We start from the raw sequence: 21,247 nt of genomic DNA on the forward strand, positions 1-21,247 counted from the left end.
TAGGTTCTTAAAAAAAAAAGAAAAAAAACCTACGAATTTATTTATTTTACAAATTACAAAGTTGTAAGAATGTATCCAATTTAATATAAACATTTAAAAAAAAAAAAAATCATAAAAAGAGTCGTGGTTTATAAATTTCTCTCCCCCGCAACAAAAGTTCAACACAATAGGTATATAAAATAAGTGGAATAATTGTTAAAATTGTGGTTCTTCTCCTTCAAAACTCATAAAAATAACATGTGCAATCATATATTTCAGATTAAACTGAATTACATACATTACACATGAACAGTGAATTAGGGTACATTATTAATCTAAATGCACTTCCCCCCTCAAAGAACAGTATTTTTCTGGTCAAACTGAGTTGTAAATGTATGTTTCACGTATAAATAATTAAAATACATGAATTAGATGTAATTAATGAAATAACATCAAATAATAAACTCAGCAGGTCCAGCTTCAACTGTGGACCTCCCATCTCCATCCACCTTGCCTATTATAATGAGCAGCAAATAGTGATGATAAACTGTGTATTCTGACACCTTTATACCAGAACCAGTGAAAAAAAAAAACTGTTGGGACAAACCTCGACTCTCCACATTTATCACCGAGCTTCACCTGCTCAGTTTTCCTCACCTTTGAAAAATACTGACCTCTGCATTATTAGTGGGTGAGTCATGACGGAAAAATCCTGCACTGGAAGTCAAAACTAATTATTAATGATAAAAACAGGATTGTGCACCATAAATGAGTTTCAGCACATTTCCTATGAGATGTTTGAGGTATTATTTACCCATGGTGGTCACATGATGCTCATCAGTGCATTTTACTGACTGTAGCTGCATCATAAACTACTGCAGATGCTTTATTTGGCAGCAGTGGATGCTGCAGCAGAAATAAAATGCAGCCTCACCGATCCACTCAAACATTCAGCTGTGATTCACTCTAAAAATGACGTCTCAGTGAGTTGTTACTGTGTCAGTTTCATTCAGATTTTGGCTTTAGTGAACCTCTAGTGTCTTTGTCGCCTCTGAAAATGTCTCAAAAGCAGTCAAAAATTATCCGTTTTTATGTTTTATACTTTTATATTTACTGCAACTTAAATTTGTAATTTTTTTTATTATTAGGCAAACTACAAATTTCATTTTAAGATTACTACAATTTTCAAGAAACTATAGTATTATGTTAGAAGTGGATTGGTGGCCTAATGGTTACAAAACTGTATTTTACTTTTGGTTATACACATTTTTTGAGTTGGAAAACTGCATTTTATGTTGGACGAATACAAAACATTGATTTGAGAACTAAATTACATGTCAATTAAATGAGTTGTGTTAATCTAATTAATTAACTTAATTATTAAGCCATTATTAACAATTCAATTAAGTCAGTCCAACTATTTTCTTTTCTCAATGTACAAAGTCAAACCTCATCTCCATAGGAACCATGAAGTGGGTTTGAACATATTCTTGTGAAGATGAATAATCAGATAGTTTGAATAGATAGTTTGGAGCTGGAAAAGCAATAATAAAACATGAGTCACTGCATCATCATCATCATCATCACAGGTATGTCTGAACTGTTTCTGTGTTGAAGTCTGCAGGAGCTGCTTCAAACCCAGCACAGCAGGAGTGTGCACATATTCATAAATACCTGCACTGCCTTTTTATCATACATTCATAATGTTTATATAAATGAAAGAACTTAGAACATTTATTTTTGCGATTGTTATATCATTAAACACGGTAGGTAACGTAGTCTCATCAGGTCTACCATTTGAGAGTGGCGTGGGAGCTGTCTGTCAGATATGGGAAGGATGTCAAATTTGGGACAAATCATCAGTAGTGTTCCTTTAAATCAGGGGGTGTTTCTACCTTTTTAACACGGGACACCCTCATCAAAGGTGGCCAGCTACAGGGTGATCAAGCCTGAGCTTACGTCCTCTTTCTCCTTTCCGCAGCTTTGGGCCACTTCACACTCGGTCTGTGCCCTTTGATCTTTGTCTCCCGAAGTGTTTGCTCTTTGATCTCTTCCTTTGATGTTATCTGTGGCTGGGTATAGTCCTCCACTGGCATTTCTGCAGTTGTACTAACCTCTTCAGTGATATGGGTGCTGATGCTCTGCGATTCCCTTGCCTCTGCTCTCTCTAACATCCTCTCTTTCCTTGGTGGATTCTCAGCCAAGAAACAAACCACATTCAAACTGTGAAATACAGTTTTCGCTTTTTTTTTTTTTTTTTACTGTACAATAAATTACAACTGATTGGATGTTCATGAAGTCTGAAATTTGGTCTGTTGGTTAAAATCAGTCCCTTCATCCCAACCCATTAATGTAAACAAATGTTCAGTCAGCACTAAGCCTGTGAACAAACACTGATAGCTACAGGCACTTTGGTGGGCTCCACCACCTTCATCATCATCATCATCATCATCATCATCATCAGTGGGTGTAAAGGGAGGCGGTGAAGACTATGTCTCTTCTGATGGCCAGGGAGGCCTTCTCCATTTTGCTCCCTAACACAGAGTCTCCTACGATTCGTGCTGCCTGTCGCACCTCCTTCAGCACCTCGTCCAGGCGCTGAATGCAGCGGACCACCGTGCCCTCCTGGACGTCAGTCAGCTGGGCGATCTCTGCAAAGGGCTGTGAAGGGAGGAGGAGGAAGGGCGAGGAATGGAAGGAAGGCAGGGTTAGATGGTGTTCACATACCAAAATAAGATGAAGAAAAAGCAGGATACAAGCAGGGTTTTGCATCCTTAAGGTCACCTGAAATGTCTAGAACAGGGGTGTTAAACTCATTTTAGTTGAGGGGCCAAATATAAAGTAGTTTGATCTTAAGTGGGCCGCAGATTTTAGGCAGGAAAATTAGCAATTTCAACAGTAATAGCCCCAAGTTTGCACTTCAACGTATAAATAATACATAAACTATGTATCAAAGCAATAAGAGACAGATGTCAGTCCCAGCAGGATTTTCCCTTTTAAATTGAATTGATTTTGTGACAATTTTTTATTGAATTTTTGGAAATTATGCAAAATAATTTCAGGAAAATTGACTCTCGTTGAACAATTTGAGACATAAAATGACTGCAGTCGTGATAAAAGCATGGAAAAATTGCAATCCTCCAAATATTGTGAGTTTCACTGAAACAGTGTATTTAGAAGGGCTACGATATCTACAACTGAATTATTTGGTCATTTACAAATACAGAATATTATTATTATAGAACGACTAAATAACGCTTAGATTGGAATCAATCATTGGTATCTGCATCTGGACGAATCTATAAGAACAATGAAGATCCATGTCATCTGTAGACTTTGCAAAAAAAAAAAAAAAAAAAAAACACCCATACTTTGTAGAGTGGGTTCATAACTTTTTCTTTTTAATGCAAATTTTCATTCACAAAAGTTTGATTTGGAAAGCTTCATTCCTATTGTACCTATAGATTTGCCCTTCATGTGTAGTTTATCTCTGAACAATTTTTATCTACTTGCTCTAAAGAGTATCTCACGCTCTCCTGTCTTTATGAGTAAATCCAAGCATGATTTCAACATATTTTGAGAATGTATTTTGTCGTCTACATCACCACGTACCTGGAGTTATAATCTAAATCATATACTTGAGCTCACCATGCCTCTGGCCCAGCAGTACACCACCTCTGTCAGACCAAACTTGAACTGCTCAGCAAACTCCTCGGCCGTCTGATTTATCCCGCACTCCCTCTGAAGCTCCCCGATACGTTTGGCCACCGAAAGCACCCGATCGATTCCCTGTGGGGAGAGATGAAGAAGCGTCAGAAACACAGAGTGATGCTTTGCTCTGCGCGCGGCGCTAACAGGATGACTTTTATGTTTTTGCTCGGGGATGTGTTGGACAAACTGCGCTGCTGTGTTTTGACTCTTCAGAGGCAGCAGGTCTCACAAGCGACGACTAAGGTCATCACTAATTCAAACGCTCAAAAAGCTCTTTCATGTCGGGGCAGGTAGCAAAGCAAGGCAAATTATTTGTAGGCAGTTTAATGTGCTTTACATGAATAAAAGTGCAACATTTAGAAAACTTTAAACAGAGTTCTAAAATCTACAATAAAAAAAAATAGTTTGCAATCAGCAAAATGATTAAAAATCTCCCTCAGTCATAAGCAGTCGAGAAAAGAATAGCTTTAAGTTAGATTTTAAAATGTTCACATTGGATGCTGTGTTTGTTTTTGTTCATTTTGTGCAGCATAACAACTAAAATATTAGAACGTTTCATTTATTCAGACAACTGTTCTTCAGGAATTCCACTTTGATCTCCAGACTTTTTCCGACTGACAACTGTCAGTCTTTTTCAGAGGTGTCTGCTGATCGCCTTGATATTTCCTTTGATGTCTCCTTGACTTCACGTAATAATTCCGGCAAGATTCTTTTTGTCATCTTTTTGAAAGGAATAATAATCTTGCTGGAATTATAACAACTAAACGCAGCGTCACCATGTTTGCTCTGAACTCTGGGCTCCACTATCTGACCTGTGTCCACAGATCTGAGACCTGCTGGATTCATACCTGACCAACATCTCACTAGCTGTGTTTCCATTACAGATTTTTGCTAAATAAAAGTGATATTTCTAAATTTCAACAAAGTGTAATTACGCTTTAAACGCATTTCCATTGAAGGTTGTTTTGGAGCCTCGTAACTCCCATGAAATCTCATCCCACGAGACTTTGATGCAAAAAGATGGACGCTCCAAACCTCCTAATAACACTCCATATTCCTTTGTTGTTTCATGTCTTATGTGGCAGTAATAATTTTTAAGTCTAATGCTAAGAAATGTCCCGGCCTCCTAGTATCGCGTCATGTTTTCTCAGAGAGAAGTGGTCATGTGACCAGGTACGTCCTGTTCTGTGATGTTTACTTGTGGAAAAAGTGTTTCAATAGCGCTTTTGCAACACATTTTGACATTGAAAAGTCTGAAGAACCTCTTCATGAAAGCATAAAGCATTTTTAGTGATATTTGAGTGTTTTTTCAAAACTCAGGTGTTTCCATTACCAGTTTCTTTAGATTTTGATTTTGGTTGCACACATGTCCAGTTCATCATGAGCGCCCTCACCTCCTGCAGCGTGTTGGTAATGTGCAGCTCCACCTGCGTCTTCTGCGTGAAGACCAAACAGGACAGGAGGGCGGCGCTCTCCTCCGGGGCCAGCGGGCTCAGGACGTTCTCAAACAGCAGCTCAGTGAGCAGTAGCTCGTGGCTGCTGATCTGGCACGCCACGCGGCCTTTAAGCTGCACCGCCCCACTGCTGTCCACGTACTGGAGAGACTGAAGGACCTGCAGGGAGGAAGTAACTCATCATCAGTGCTCATCATCATCAAGATAATTTTAGACTGATGCAACTGAAGTACAACAGTATGTCAACATGTGATATAACGACCAGGCGAGCCCAATGATTTAAGGGATAACTGGGAAATTTTAATGCATGTTGCTAAATTTGTACAGAAAACCTTCTTTATTATAACTGCAAATTAAAAGAAATAAGCAATAACTTTACAAGTCTGAAGTTTGAAAATATGCAATTATAAAGTTTGAGATTAATCTACAAAAAAAAAAAAAAGAAATTTTATCTGAAAGAACCATCGAGAACGACCTGTAATTTAATTTACAGTATTGAAAATTCCAGCAAGTTCATTTTCATTCTTCACAAACTGGGTTTCAAATTTCTGTGTTCATGACTAAATGGGCGGGTCAGAAATCATGGCTCGGCGTTACGTAACAGAGCCATCATTAGCATAAACCTGTCCCTGCTGCTGAAGCACACCAAACTTCAACGGACTTCAGGTGGCGCAATTCAGCCCCTTGCCAAAAACAAATCACAAACTCAGGGGAATAAATCGTGTCCGCTGGTGCCACTCTTTGCATAAAATGAGCGCTATTTTTGCACCGCGATTTTGTGTTTCGCCTCTAGCAGACGCAGATCTAACTCTACCCAGGAGAGATGCACGTATTCGGACTCGGGCGGAGCAGACCTTTCCACTGACACCGCGTTTGGCCTGCTCCGAGCACTTTTGGAAAACCAATGAGAAAAGCACTATGGATACTAGAGCCGCTTTCACACTGCTCTCTAACTGACAGGCCCCCAGCGTTTCAGAGCAGAAGAAGTGCTAGTTTTTCCATGATTTTGAGACTTGATTTTATATAATTAGCAATTTTTTTTCGACTTTTAAATTTGGCTCAGTGGTCAATTGAACATGTTTCTCATCACTGCTTTACACGGACTTTAACATATTACAGTGTTAATGCATCTTCTCTGGCTCTTTTTGTGTTTTTTTTTTTCAAACATGGAAATAAATGATCAGCTAATTAAACTGCTTTTAAACCCATATATTCACTGTTTCATTGTTTGCCCTCCTGTGGAGTTTACTGGGAAAAAGGTTTTCTGAGCCCTGTATAACAAGGTTGTTACTTTCAGGAAGTGATAGTTATTGATGGAAAAATGGTGAGAAAACAGTTCAAAGGTCACCCCCTCTGAATCAGGGGTGCAATTACTCCCTCTGTGGTCTTAAACAGGTCTGAAGGGCAGCGTGGTCATGTCTGGTGCTACATCACAAACAAACTCAGCGTTTGCTCCAAACCTTGATCCTCTGGTGGTACTCGGGCAGTAGAGTGAGAGACTGATCAGAAACCAGAAACAGCAGCCGGTCCAGCTCCTCCTGCAAACTCATCCTCTCCTGAATCCGAGCAAACTGAAAACACACACACTGGTTACTTGAATCGTGTGTTCCCGCAACTCACAACCTAGTTTAATCTTTAAAAAAAAGCTTTGCTGTATTGTAGCTGAGCGGGAAAAGCTCCCTGTCGTCCTCTCATTGCCTGCACAATGAGACACGTGAAACCAACATAGGCACAATTCCTGCACATGACCATCTGGGATTGCATTCAGCATCAATATCTAATCCCTGTGAAGTGAAATAAAAAATAAAGTACAGAGCCGTAGTGAGAGTAAAGTAATAGCAGAGCGAAAGTGATGAGCTGTGGCCACGAGCCAACAGAAGTAATTATAGAAATAGTCGGTGGCTGATTCTCATATCTTATCTCCTCAATGAAGCTGCCAGGAAGACATGACAGGCAGCACAAAGCAGGGACCGTCTGCTGGAGTGTGAGGCTGGTATTGTGCAACTGAGAAGGAGAGAAGATGGAAGGATAAAAGGGAAGAGGAGACGGATCCAAACACAAGGAGTGTGATGTTAATCCGCAACTGCAGGAATTCAGCGTCTTTATCACCAAACACTCATCGTTGCAACACCTCTCTCACAGACACACACACAAACACATCGTCCTGCAGGCGTGTGTAGGTGACAGAACACACACACACCTGCTCTGCGAACGTGGGTGAGTGCACACAGTTGAACTCCTTCAGGCTGTCGTGCAGCGCTCGAAGCCTCATGGTGCCCTCCACCACGTCCAAGCTCTTCAGCTGAAGGTCGTTCACAGGGTCCAGCGTCGCTATGCCCCCTGGGTTGGCCTCGGCCAATCGCAACAGCTCCTGCGTTGCCGTGGAAATTGCTTGGCCAGGTGGCTCAAATCTGCAGAAGAAAAGGAAATTGCTAAATGATGTAAAACAGTGAAAGGTTTCATATTATAAAGCTTTGCTCTTTTGTTTCTGCCCTTTAAAACCCTACAGAGGGAGAGAATGAAGTTACAAACTCACTTAAATCGTGGTTGCTGCCTCTTGTTGTAGTTATCGATGATCCTGTCTGGAATCACTTTGACAGTTTTTACCGTAATGCCTGAAATGTCCTGAAGCTTCAGCTTCTGCACCGTGTGGCTGCAAGGACCTGCAGGATACAAGTGAGCAACCATGTTAGAAACAGCCAAGTTCTTCTCAGACTGCTCAGAGAAAACGCTAAAGACACATGACAGTGTTAGCATTGTCTACAGCGGGGGTTCTCAACCTTTAAGAAACTAAGAATATTTTTTTTTACATTTTGAGCCCATTTTGCTTATTTTTTACCCTTTTTCTGCAACTACACCAAACTTGCTATATTTCAACCTATTTTCATCACTTTTTCTTGTCATATTTTTGCCCCTTTTAATACATTTTTGCTACATTACTCCTAATTCTCCACCAAATTTCAATGCCTTTTCTGCACATCTTTTCCCACTTCCAAAATAATATCGGTACTAATAAACCATTTCCACCACTTTTCCAACCTAAAGCCACACATGTTGACCCATTATTGTCACTTTTAACCTCTTTTCACCATATTTCATGCTTATTTTTGCCAATTTAACCACATTCACAATCTGTCATGCCCATTATTTACCTTTATTTTTTAAAAAATTGTTCCAATATTGACACTTAGAACCATTTTTACCACTTTTTATATCCATTTTTGGCCACTCTAATTAGCAACTTTTAACTAATTTTGGTGTTTTTTAAAATCCCATTTCACCATCTTTTCCACCATTTTTGGTCACTTTTAACCCATTTTATTTCTGATTAAAACAAGTATTTATATCTTTAAGATGACTATATACTATGGAGTAAAAATTAATAAACTTCCTGGAAAACAGTGGATATTATTCAGATAAAGAAATAAATGAATGTGGTTATCACAGATCATTTTGCTGACTTTATGGATGGACCCCAAAAATCTCTCCCCTTTATTCCCCCTTATAGATGGCCCTGTCTCCACATGACCGTTCTTCAATGTTCATGTCTGTGTTCAACCACCTTCAGGTACAGTGGGGGTCCCTGGTCTCTGGAACATTTATTTTGGGGGACACGGGCAAAAGGGTTGAGATCCACTGATCTACAGCACTAACCTACCTTCAGGTACAAAAAGTCTGGTGTTGAAGAGGTGAGGAAAAGCCCCGTTGTCATCTTTTCCTTCTCCCGTTTCGTTTCCCTTCTCACAGATGAGGAGGGTGGTGAAGCTGCGGTTCACAGAGTCGGTGGAGACCTAAAACAGACCAAGTGGGGAAGGCTGTAAAACCTGAAAACAAACGCGTACAAACCAATGCCTCATGGATTAAGTGTCATGGTCCACTGTTAGTGTTTGATGTTAGACCTGAGGGTGTGCAACCTGAAGAGTAAGTTTGTTGACCTATTCAGCTCACTACTGCCACCTTCTGACATTAAAGGCAATCAAGAACCATGAAAGTAAATCTGTGTCATCTGGTACCGAATTACCGAGTTTTTTAAGCATCGAAAATCAGTGTAGAAAAAAAAAAGCCGCACACACAGATGTATAACACGGGTCTAGAAAAGCAGAATGAACATAACAAGAGAAGGAAAGTGCCTGTGACTCAGCAGTGGAGTGGGTTTCTTAGATGTTCCTCTGTGTGGTGAGAAAGCCAAGGTAGGCCTGAAATGGGGTGAAATTCATAGCGTTTATGAACATGAACATAATCTAAAAAAAGGAGCATAAAAATCAGCCATGGAGCTTCTTTTTATCGAGGAAAGAGGGTCTCAACCTCAGTTATTTATAATCTTACCTGCAGGATCACACCCAGGGCGTTGAAATGTTGTTTGTTGTTAACCATGATGACTCGCCCCACAGACAGAGCCTTCAGGCCGTTTACCGACTCCAAAGTCGCTCGCTGAAAATTCAACATCCGTGTGAAAAGACAAAAAAAAAAAGCAGCTTAACATCAGTGGACACTACACCTACCTGGATAGCCTCAGTGGTGGTTCGCAGCTCAGTTACAGTGTAGTAATACGGCAGCAGGTCAGACATCTGACCGTCAGTGTCCTGGACAGGAAGTAGGGACAAGGCCTTCTTCAGATCACGGATCTTCTTCTCCTGGTCCTAAAAAAAGGACAATATGAAGGAACTTCATCAGTATTCTGTCATGATCGATATTTCCTGATGTGACTGACATAAAGCTGAGATATTTCACCTGAGTGTCTCTGTGGCTTTCAGAGAAGCTCCTTCTCATCATGTCGGTTACTCTGAGAGCCTCGACACGCAACAAATTCAGGATCATCGTGTAAGTGAGTCTGAACTGGGACTGGAGGACTGTGGGTTTTCCCTGGTACAAACAGAGGATGAAATCACCTCAGGCATCTTTAAAAAAGTCCCAAGTGTATCTCTCCATCTTCATGTTCACTTCCTGAACAACACTCATCCTGTGTTGTTTTCATATATTTGTTTGTAGTTTAACTGAATATTTGTGATCAAAAACTAATAAAAATATGTTGGTGAAAAAAGTTGAATTTATAAAAACGCAGAAATTGGTTAAAAGTTTCAAATTAGAGTGGCCAAAAACAGAAACATAAAAAGTGTCAACATTGGCTTGAAAGTGGCAGAAAACAGTAGAAACAATTAGTTTAAACTGGCAAATAATAGGCATGAAATATTGTGAAAAGAGGTTATAAGTGACAATAATGGGTCAACATATGTAAGATTAGGTGGGAAAAGTGGTAGAAAGGGTTTCTAAGTGCCAAAAATGTCTTGAAAGTGGAAAAAATGTGCAGAAAGGTGGCAGAAATGGAAGAAAAAAGCAAAAATATGACAAGAAAAAGTGATGAAAATAGGTTAAAATATGACAATTTTGGTACAGTATGTTTGCAGAAAAAGGGTAATAAAAAAAGAAGTAAAAATTGGCTCAAATTGTTCAGAAAATATTCTTAGTTTCTTGAAGGCATCTGGCGACCCCCTCCCAGTGTCTTGCAACCCCAAGGTTGAGAACCCCTGCTTTAAAGGAACATGAAAAAGAAGATGAGATGAGTCGACAGCCGAGCTGACAGCACAGTTAAAATAACCCACTCGACTGTAGAATTAAGCGTTAAATGAATAACTGTGATACACGCAACACATTCAAATGAATCGCAGCCAAAAAAAGCTCTGCTTTATATACCAAGAGTCAGTAACATTTAAACCAATAATTGTAGACATTATGAAACCAAAAAAAAGGAGTGGATCTGATCTCCTCACCAGCATCATGACATGCAGATCTGCCATCTCGTGAACTCCAGCTTTACACAGTATGATGACGGTCCCCGTAGGGTCCAGGCCTCTCCTGCCAGCTCTGCCTGCCATCTGAATGTACTCTCCTGGGAAATGAGCAGACAATAATGTGTGTGATTGGTTACAGTGGGACTTACGGGTGTTACTGAAAAGGAAAGAGAGTGACCACAGACATGAAGCTCACACCTGGCAGCAGGTTTCTGAAAGTGGTGCCGTCGTGTTTCCTGATGTTGTCGAACACCACGGTGCGAGCGGGCATGTTCACTCCCATCGCAAAGGTCTCAGTGGCAAACAGCACCTGGTTAAAGACGAAGTGAAAGAAACACTTTATCACACATTCAATCCTTCTTCATAGGATTTGATTTAAATTAATTACAAACCTTGACGAGACCTCGTGAGAAAAGCATTTCGATGACCTCCTTCAGGATGGGCAGGATGCCGCTGTGATGGACTGCGATGCCTCTCTTCAGCAGGTCCCTCATCAGCAGGATCTGAACAAAGGCAACGACTGTGCATCACTCCACTGCACAAAGTGAGTCAGGAAGACCTGAAGCTAAACCTAAACATGGACATGAAACGCCTGCGACCTCAGGGCATCAAGATGTACTTCTCTCATATTTTATTACCAGTATATTTAATGATGATGGATCAGATGTGAAATTCATTTAGCAGTAGTTCAGACTTCATCTACTGTAATACACGACTTCCATGAGGTGATACTATTGTATTTAGCACTGTATATTGAAGATAAAAGGAAATAAAATGCAGTTACTAAATTATCAGAATCAGAAACACTTTATCCCATTATTATCCCGGGGGGAAATTATTTTTTTACAGATGCTCCAGAAATATTTAGGATGAAAAGAAGAAACACTACACAAAGAAAAGAAATAAAAAGAAGAGAAAAACATACATAATTAAGTGAAAGACTGTTAATTAAATAATAATAAAATTAGTGATATCAAACAATACTAAATTACACTTAGGCTTTTACGTTACCATAAAGCAAGATCATCCTGAATAATAGTTAAATAAAAAGCTGTGGTTATTGATAAATACAAATTGTATAATTTTTATATCATTATTTAATATTTATGGACATTTTTATATATATTATTAAAATTTGTTATTATACCTCTAACAGCATACCCTAACCCTAACCCTAACCCATCTATTACATACATGCTGTTGCCAGTTGATGTTCACTGCTGTAGATGAAGCAGGTAAAGTACAGTAGATTCATTCATTTTCCCAAAATGTCAAAGTAGAAAAGTCTAAAAAATGTTGAAACCAGGTTGAACAAACACTATCACAAAGCACGCTGTCCAAGAGTGATGATTATCTAATTATCTGGTGACGCTAGAACAAGCAACACCTGTGTGCTGGCTGCTGTTTACCTGAGGAAGCTGTCGGTCGCCTCCTCGCAGGCGGCTCAGGCTCTTCTGGAAGAAGGAGTGGATCTCAGCCTTCTCCACGGAGGACGTCAGGTCCATGGAGTCCAACGAGCGGGCGTTATCGTCGCAACGATTCCGGGAGAAAGTGAAAGCCACCACGGGGGTCTGCTGCCTCTGGGACAGGAAGTTCAGGAGGGTCTGCCACACTGATCGATCCTGCAGGAGAGCAAAGAGGAAGCAGTGGGCCTTGCATGAAAAGAGGAGGAGGAGGAAACGGAGTCACTTGTTTCACTACCTGACTGGCTGTGGTGTGTTGGTGTGAGGTTTTGGCGCCAAACGACTGTGCGTGTTTGCTGGTGCGCTCTTTCTTGGCATCTACTGCTGCGTAGTACCTGAACAATCAACACAACAGTGAAGCTTGAGTATTTAGATGAATAAACAATTGGAATATTTTTTTTCCTTATACAACTAATTCAATGATTATAAAACATCAAACTTTCCTGTGACTACTTCAGCTCCAAAAACTATCTAATAGAAAGTTTGGAGGGTTTGGGTCAATTACATTTTTCAATTACATTTACGCCTTCAATTTTCCATGTTCAATTACAACTCAATTATGATTACGGTGACTAACATTTTTTCTAATTACAACTAAATTTACAATTATTATTTTTCCCCTGTAAGTCAATTACAATTAAATATTGAAAATATTGCTATTATTATTTTTTACAATAACGGCCCCTTAAATAATGTTAATTAAGTCATTATTAAACATTAACTAACAGTTTAATAACAGTTTTATTAACTAACATACCAGTTATTGCATTAATAATCAGTTAATTAATGCTTAGTAATTCAAACATTACTAAGCATTAATAAATGTTATATAATGTAATTAGCTATCCTTATGTAACTTTAATTTACATTTTAATAATATTATAATAACCATTATAATGTATTATCTAACATTAACCACCATACTAGTTCATGCATTAATAATCAGTTAATCATTAGTTCCCCTTTTCTGGACCCAGAAATTCTCCGTCATCCCATCATAAATGTCATCCTGCAGGTGTGTCGTACCCTTTAGTGAGAAAGTTTCCTGCAGCGTCCATCAGCAGGAACATCTCCTTCTGAGTTTTGGTGCTGTTCCCTGTGTACAGATAATGCTCCAAAGGAACAGGCCTCTTCATGGTGCTGATCACATAAATGTGCCTCTTCTTTATCCGACTGGAGCAAACACAATCAATGTGGACAAATGTTAAGAAGAAGAAAAAATAACCACAGATGATTATTAAAGTGCCTCTCATTTCTGAGTTTTCATTATACCCGATCCACTCGCTAAACTCCAACGCATTAGGTACAGTGGCGCTGAGTAGAATGATGCTGACGTGATCGGGAAGCATAATCAAAACCTCCTCCCACACAACGCCTCTCTGAGGGAAACAAACAGACGCTACTAACAGCTATTCTGGATTTTCACAGGAAGTCCAAATTGTCCGAAGGCGGTTCTCACTGACCTCAGTGTCGTTAATGTAGTGAACTTCATCAAAAATCACCCATTCTAAGTCTCTGATGACCTCGGAGCCGTTATAGAGCATCGACCTGAAAGAGGAGCATGACAGGATGGGGTTCAAATTGTAAAAAAAGAAACAACAAGGCTTCTACTGTCAGCACAAACCACTTGTTGGTACCTGAGGATCTCCGTGGTCATGATAAGGCAGGAAGATTCAGGACTGAGCTGGACGTCGCCCGTGAGCAGCCCCACGTCATTAAATGTGTTTTTAAAATCTCTGAACTTCTGATTGGACAAAGCCTTGATGGGAGACGTGTAGATGGTCCTATTGGGACACACCAGAAGGTCAATTTACTCACTAAATTAAACATCTATTTCTGAAGGTAAAACCATGACATTTATTATGCATGTGGACAATATCAGGTGCTTCAAACATGAAAACTTATTTTTTATTATATTAAATAAAATTTTCCAGCATTCAAATTTTAAAATCCTGCTTCTTTGCTCATCCTGTACAGTAATATTACAGTGAACAAAGTGCTAATAATAATGTGTGATGATATTATCTTATAACTAATTTTTCTATAGATTTACGGTGTATATATATATATATGTATATTAATTCAGTGTGATCAACAGCAACAACAACTCTGTATGTGTAAGTAAAGGAAGGTGTTGTTTTGGAAGGAGGCGGGATAGTGAGCTATGGTACAAACTTAGCACTGTATCTAAAAAATCATATTTACTTAAAAGTCCAAATTTAAGAAAACTTATCATATTTATGAATTAATTACTTTAAATCTCTAGTAATGGGCCAATATTTCCAGTGAAATAATTATGGAGACTATTCATGCTCACAACGTTTTTAAAATTGTATCATATGCTTTTAATTTATCCTAAAATCATGACTAGATAAACACTAAGGTTCACAAACTAAAAATATTACATATTTTTATATCCAATATGATTCAGCACTTTACACTGAGTCAAAAGGAATTTGTTTCGATGGGCTCAAAAAAGCAAAGCACAAGAAAAAAACAAAAAAAAAAAAAACACAACCCACACATACATTTCATAAAACCCAAAGTGACAAAACATGAGCCGTTGACACAAATAATGAATCATCGGCCCACCTTCACAGCACTAAAAGACAACATGTGTGCAAGACAGACATGTACTGTAAGTGCACTAGATATTACCTTTACACTGGAGGAATGTAACCATTTTTGACATGAGTATGTGAACATTATCAGGGAAAATAATATCAGCTCAAAGAAAAACACAAAATTCAAAGATTGACTACTGCTGGAGCAACGGTTTTTCATCCAGACCAGAGCTTTAATCACACATTTAGAATTTATAATAGCTATATGGTAATGCTTTTGTGTATCCAAGCATCTCCCACACACAGCTCACTGCATTGTTTGTGTGGGAGGGTGTTTTTCTAGCACTGCACATTACACTTAAGCAATACTTTAGCCGTTAGAACATTGTGCATTTCTCTCCATATCCGGTTCAGGTACTTGATGAATCTCTGTCTCACGGGTCTTTCTCCTTTTTTGCGCAAAGTAAGAAAACACCCAAAAGCAATTAAAACAAGCTTGCCCTGCCTTGTTGTTGACGCTCACTTTATTTCTATTGGGGAGTTTGAGGAAACACTTACAAAAGGACACATTTATGTCAGTGTTTCACAACTTTTTTTGTCCAATGCATTTTTTCCTTCTTAATTTGTGTCAGAAGGCTCGTCTAAACGCCTTCCTGCATCTGGTCCAACATTAAGCATGGATTTAACTCTTTTCCCTCATATTTTTCTGATGTTTTGACCATTTTAGGTTTTGTTTTTCACCTTTTTGATGTATTTTAAAGAGTTTATTATCGATAGATGAGGACATTGTCTGTGTGCACGTGAAAATTTGTCTCAATAATTTTAGAAATGAAATTGACAAATGTTTCTGTGTACCCCCTGAAGTGTGTTTCAGTACCGCTGGTTGGGAACCAGGACAGGCAATAGTAAAAAGGAAAATACATTTTGAATCTATCACAGAGGTGGTTATGAACTATCATAGACAGATTCTCACCTTGTCATGTGTTTCTGGGAGAGAGCAATGGCGTACTCCGCCACCACGGTTTTTCCCGCTGAGGTGTGTGCAGCGACAAACACAGAATCGTGAGCCTCCAGCCTCAGCACCGCCTGTTTCTGGAAGGTGTCCAGCTCAAAGGGCCACTGAAGCCACGCACACACCAAGAGCGTAAATATGGGAATGTCAAACAAATAAGCGTAAATGATAAAAAGGTTTGAGGTTTTTTTGTTTTAATGCCACCTTGAATGCCGGGTTGGGGATACGCTTGTAGAAATCCTCGCAGGGTGACGTGATGTCCACAGGAATGGCCCATTTCTTCTTGTCTTCTGGGCTTTCCTTTGGCTTTGATTGGTCAGCTTTTCTATTCCCTGGAAGCGTCGAGGACGACTCGACATCCTGAATGTGAGCGAGAGAGGACAGTTACCGTAGATATTGAATAAAAGTTAAATAAGAAAGGCAGACCTGTTTGTTGATTATTTAACAGGGAGCGTGTCTTTCAGTATCGGCAAAAATGTGGATTTGTTTGATACAATTGGTTCATTGAATATCAAACGTTTTCCTCATGTTAGAGCCGTTTACATTCAATGTGATGAAAGGTAAAGTTTGTAAGTATAAACCAAGGGTGTCAAAGAGATCCTATATGCTGCATGTTTTCAATCACGTCAAACTCGAGGCTCGGGGGCCAAATCTGGCCCTGTAGAACTTCCACTTCAGCCCAAAAGATAGTAGAAAAATGACAGCCAAAATGTGACCTATCGTGTAAATTACCAGTTCATTTAGATCCAAATACACTAATTCGATGAAATTCCACACAATTTATCAGGGCTCACAGCACTTATATCACATGATTGCAGTCATTTTTAATCTCCAAATGTGGAAAGAACTCTTCTTCTGAAATAATTTTTCCCCAAATCATCCTCAATCCTCACATTATTCCACACAAATTGCCCAGATTAAATAATTAAATCACAAAATTAACTAAACTTAGGTGAAGATCCTACACGGACAGATATCTGTCACTTATTGTTTGGGTATTGTTGGTGCCTTACATATTTTACACATACATACTTTTAAATCATTTATTTCCAAGAGTGTGAGTGAACGTCCAAATTTGATAAACTTGAGCGTGAACTTGTTCAAGAACAGATTAATTATCGTTATTGATTGACTCATTTGGTACCAATGGTTTTGCAGACCTATAAAGTACATGCATGTAGTACCTATTATAAATGTAATGCATTGGGCTTTGGAAAAAGGGTTTGAAAATTAGGAACTTAAATGTAAACTCTACAAATTCAGACTTTATTTTTCTTTTTTGATATTTAAGAAGGAAAAATCTACTTTAAAAAATATTGTTTAGAGTTGGCTATGAAAGCCTTGCTTCAATAAAATAAATAAGTACCTTGATACCCAAGTCCTCAAGACTATTTGTCCTGGGTAGTCTTGGAGCTTCTTTGGTTGCTTTGCCCTCCTTCTTCTCCTCTACCTCTGAGTGGAAATCACCAATGTCGTCCAGCGTGGAGAGGAGGGACATGAGATTCATCTCTGGCTTCACTGGTTGGGCATCTTCAGAAAGTTTAAAACAAGAGAAGTTGATCAAATAAATAGTTTCTGTTTCTGTAAATAGCATCTGTTTAGTGATTCCTGAGATAATCTAACATCCAACCTTTGTCAATAAAATCCATCCCAGCTTTAAATCCAGGAGGAACTTTCAACAGATCTGTGTGTAAAAGAATGAATTAAACAAAGATAGTTCAAACTTTACAAAGCCAACTCAGAAACAAAAAATAAATAAACTAATTAAATAATTAACAATCACCGTTCTCAAAGTCAATTTCCTCCTCCAGCTCAGATTTCTTCTTGATTTCATCCAGAGTTAGCTCCTCCATTCCTCCTGTGGACACCAACAAACAAGAGTAAAAAAAAAACCCTTAAAAACACAAGAAAAAAACCCTAAACAAACTAAAAAAAAAATACATTTACCGGGGAGGAATGGGTAGTTAGTGTTGCTTCCTCGGAGGCTCTCTGAAGGCGGACCCGGGAGACGCTGCAGCGACAGCGAGTTCTTCGCTGAGAGCGATGTGTTTTCAAGTAAGACCTGACGATGGAGTGAAATTGTTTTTGGAAAAGGATGTATTAATGTAGAAAGTCTACAGACAACTAAAGCAGGTGAATTGACTGGTATACCGACAGATCTCTTAAAAAAAAGCAGCAAAAGGTTTGTTCAGCAGAAAGATTATCTCTGATCTCTTCATACAGACATTAAATATTTTTACATAACGAATTCAGATATTTATGAAAATCACTAGACAAAACCTAAATCATCCAAAGATCTACAAAACAAAGCCAATCAAAGGTTCCCAGAGCCCACTGTGACTATGTTACCTCAGTAAAGTCCAACAGCATCCCTGTGGTCGGATCTCTGACAACGGAAAGTCCTGAGTGTAGTGGAGATGGTGGACAGTTGAACAGAGAGTCCACATGAGTGCTTCGCTGAGTCACCCTGAGGAAGACAAAGGGTTACACGATGATAATAAAATAAGAGAACAACACAAGTCCTTGAGCCCACAATCATTATGCATGCTAGCATACACAACATTTACCGTGTCGCTGTCCAAGTTGTTCATAATGTATGCACCCATCAACCACAGGCCTCATAATACGATCATACAATCACAACAATAGAAAAACCTGCTGCTCTTTCATGCTAAGCCTAGAGATAATTTATTGATCGTCCGTACTTGAGGAACTTCTGGAAGGCGAAGTCTGTGTCGTGTATGGGAAGCCAGGCGGGGTCTCGTAAAAACTGCTTCTCTACCTCCGTTTTGAGGCTCAGGCTGGTGGGAGGGAGTCCATGTGGAAGCTGTGGAGGAACATTATGGGTCAATGTCTAACATGGAACATTTTAACATATATGACTATATGTAGGACTCAATTAATGAGTAAAGATGAAAAAAAAAAAAATTCATATTAGAAGACGGCTGTTTGAAAATTAGGAGAGGGGAAAAAACTTGATAATCTATTAATCATGATTGTATTATTGATAAATATGAATCAATTCCTAAATTTTCCCCAAAATACACATACATTTTTAAAATTGTAATAACAATGAAAGATCAATAATCAGCAACAATCGAGACAAAAAAACTATCATTGTTGATAACCAAAAATCATTTTTGTAATCAAATCAAGATGACAATAATCAGAATTGAATTGGGAAATGGGGTTGATAAACCATCCATATTTATAATGGCTATTACCAAACATAAACAAACAGGTTGTTTGTTTTATATTTCAGGGTTGGGGTCAATTATAATTGTAATTGCGTCATTGATTATTAACAATTATGCTATTATTATAATGTTATTGTAATTTTAAAAATCTGTTGCTGTTGTAATCATTATTGAATTGTAATTGAGTTCATATAATTGACTTTTTAATTGTAATTGGCATGAAAATTCTATTGAAATTGTCAATTAAAAGTATAGAGGAGGATTTTCCTGAAGTTTAGAAAAGAAATGCCCTCTCTACTTTTTGAAAAAATGCACATGCGCAACACTCTACCTGCTCCCAAGAGGGAACGCCTACTAAACGAGTGCGAGAGCGTGCACGAGCCCAGTTTTCCTTGTGCAGAGGTCCGTTTACATGTTGGTATCGGCATTGCTCATACAAGCTTCAATAAATGGCTGAAACCGTAGCTCACGAGACACATAAACACTTGTAAAGGTGAGTTCACACGAGAGGTGTCCCGATTTTCTGGCTGTTATCTGTCCGATATCAGCCAGAATATCGAAAATCTCTGATATATATATTATATTTATTCAATTGCAGAATACTATAGATGTTATGTTGGAGGTTAAAATGATTGTAACCAATTGGTTAATAATAAATGGGTCAGTTTTTCTCATACCTACTGTTGCTGACTATTGTTCTCTGTTTGAGTAACATCACTTGATCAAGCCTTATCTAACATTCCACACTACAAAATAGGTAATAAAAGTATTCGTGCTCATATCGTATCGGATCGATATCATCATCGGCCAATACTCAAGGCTGCATTATCGGTATAATTTCTTGAGTGAAAAAGTTGTATCGGGACATCCCTAATAGGGAGGGATGATACAAAGAGTAACAATACTATGAATCATGTAACTGATGTTTTGTACAAAGAGTTTATAGCTATTGCTAAATTCCAACACTTGTCCCTAGTTGGGCTTTTACACAAGACATCATAATCGATGCACTAAAACGTAAATATCCTAAAATGACACCATACACACATACAATCATCACAACGCTATATGAAGAAAAGTTAGTGAAATTGTAACTGAACTATTGTATTGACTCACTGTGGTGTGTGGAGGCAGAGGCTGATCTGGCACTGGGTGTGTGATGAGCTCAAACCTGCCGGAACATCCCATCTCCAGCAGGGACAGAGGCAGGTCCGCGGGCCCCAAAGGAGGAACATCTGCACAACAACAAAAAGAGGTGTGAATGGACAGCGCGACCAGTATAGTCCATGTAAGGTTCAACAAAGTAAATACCACATTCACACCCAGGTGCTTCACAAATTCCAACTTTAATCTACAGACTGACTCTGAAAGGTTGCAGTTAAAAGTGCTACATTCATCTCAGAGCTGTAAGTTTGCTGATAAAGCTCACACTGTGACAGAAAAGAGCTGCTGTTGTTAGCCACATCACCTCAAACTGAACAAAAGAGGCGTGCAAGTAGAAGCAAATGATTTCTGACTCTGAATATTTAGGTATGGTTTGAAACTCAAATACATACTGAATCTCTCCATTGTCCAAAGCGGACAAAGCACAGGTAAAAAAGAAAAAAATGTTGCTGTGAAGTTGCTGCCGTCGCTGCGGAAGTTGTTGCGAGGACACAACCGGATGTGACTAAGCTAACAAGCTAACGGGAAAAAAATAAAGAAAATAAAACAAAGTAGGTAAAAATATATATTCTGAGATGATACGTCAATTTATAAATACAAATAGCATTTTATTTCACCTGCCAGTGGACAAATTGTTAATTAAAACGTTGTTTTTTTTCTTCAACAAAACAAAATAAATGTCTCTTTTTTAACAGCGCATCTTTTTTTTTGTTATTTTGTTCTAAATGTTTGCATTTCATGTAAAAAAAAAAAAAAAATAAGATATGATTTCTTCTATAATAACATATTGGAATCTTGTTTTATTAACATAAATTATTAAAAACATATTTAAAATTAAATCTGATTTTTACGATTCTAATGCATTTTACAGCAACCAATAGAGGGAATAATATATTGCTGAATTTTTATGATGA

The 21,247-nt window shown here is 38.5% G+C and overlaps 1 protein-coding gene across 1 annotated transcript; it reads right to left on the minus strand.

Moving 5' to 3' along the window:
* Positions 1-26: 26 nt before the first annotated feature.
* On the minus strand, positions 27-20,828 carry skic2 (SKI2 subunit of superkiller complex). The gene is made up of 29 exons (XM_028461110.1): positions 20,726-20,828; positions 20,286-20,404; positions 18,678-18,799; positions 18,322-18,439; positions 17,920-18,034; positions 17,756-17,830; positions 17,603-17,656; positions 17,339-17,502; positions 16,177-16,332; positions 15,934-16,079; positions 14,034-14,180; positions 13,860-13,944; positions 13,669-13,775; positions 13,423-13,569; positions 12,635-12,731; positions 12,343-12,555; positions 11,326-11,436; positions 11,132-11,243; positions 10,913-11,031; positions 9,876-10,007; positions 9,647-9,784; positions 9,471-9,575; positions 8,803-8,935; positions 7,681-7,807; positions 7,345-7,555; positions 6,605-6,715; positions 5,085-5,303; positions 3,628-3,768; positions 27-2,640 (listed from the first exon to the last, which is right to left on the minus strand). Exons 1-29 carry the CDS (start codon positions 20,736-20,738, stop codon positions 2,440-2,442), a joined length of 3,738 nt encoding a protein of 1,245 aa, XP_028316911.1. The 5' UTR covers positions 20,739-20,828; the 3' UTR covers positions 27-2,439.
* Positions 20,829-21,247: the final 419 nt, after the last annotated feature.

This window comes from Gouania willdenowi, chromosome 11 (genome assembly GCF_900634775.1).
Source record: "Gouania willdenowi chromosome 11, fGouWil2.1, whole genome shotgun sequence".
NCBI lineage: Eukaryota > Metazoa > Chordata > Actinopteri > Blenniiformes > Gobiesocidae > Gouania > Gouania willdenowi.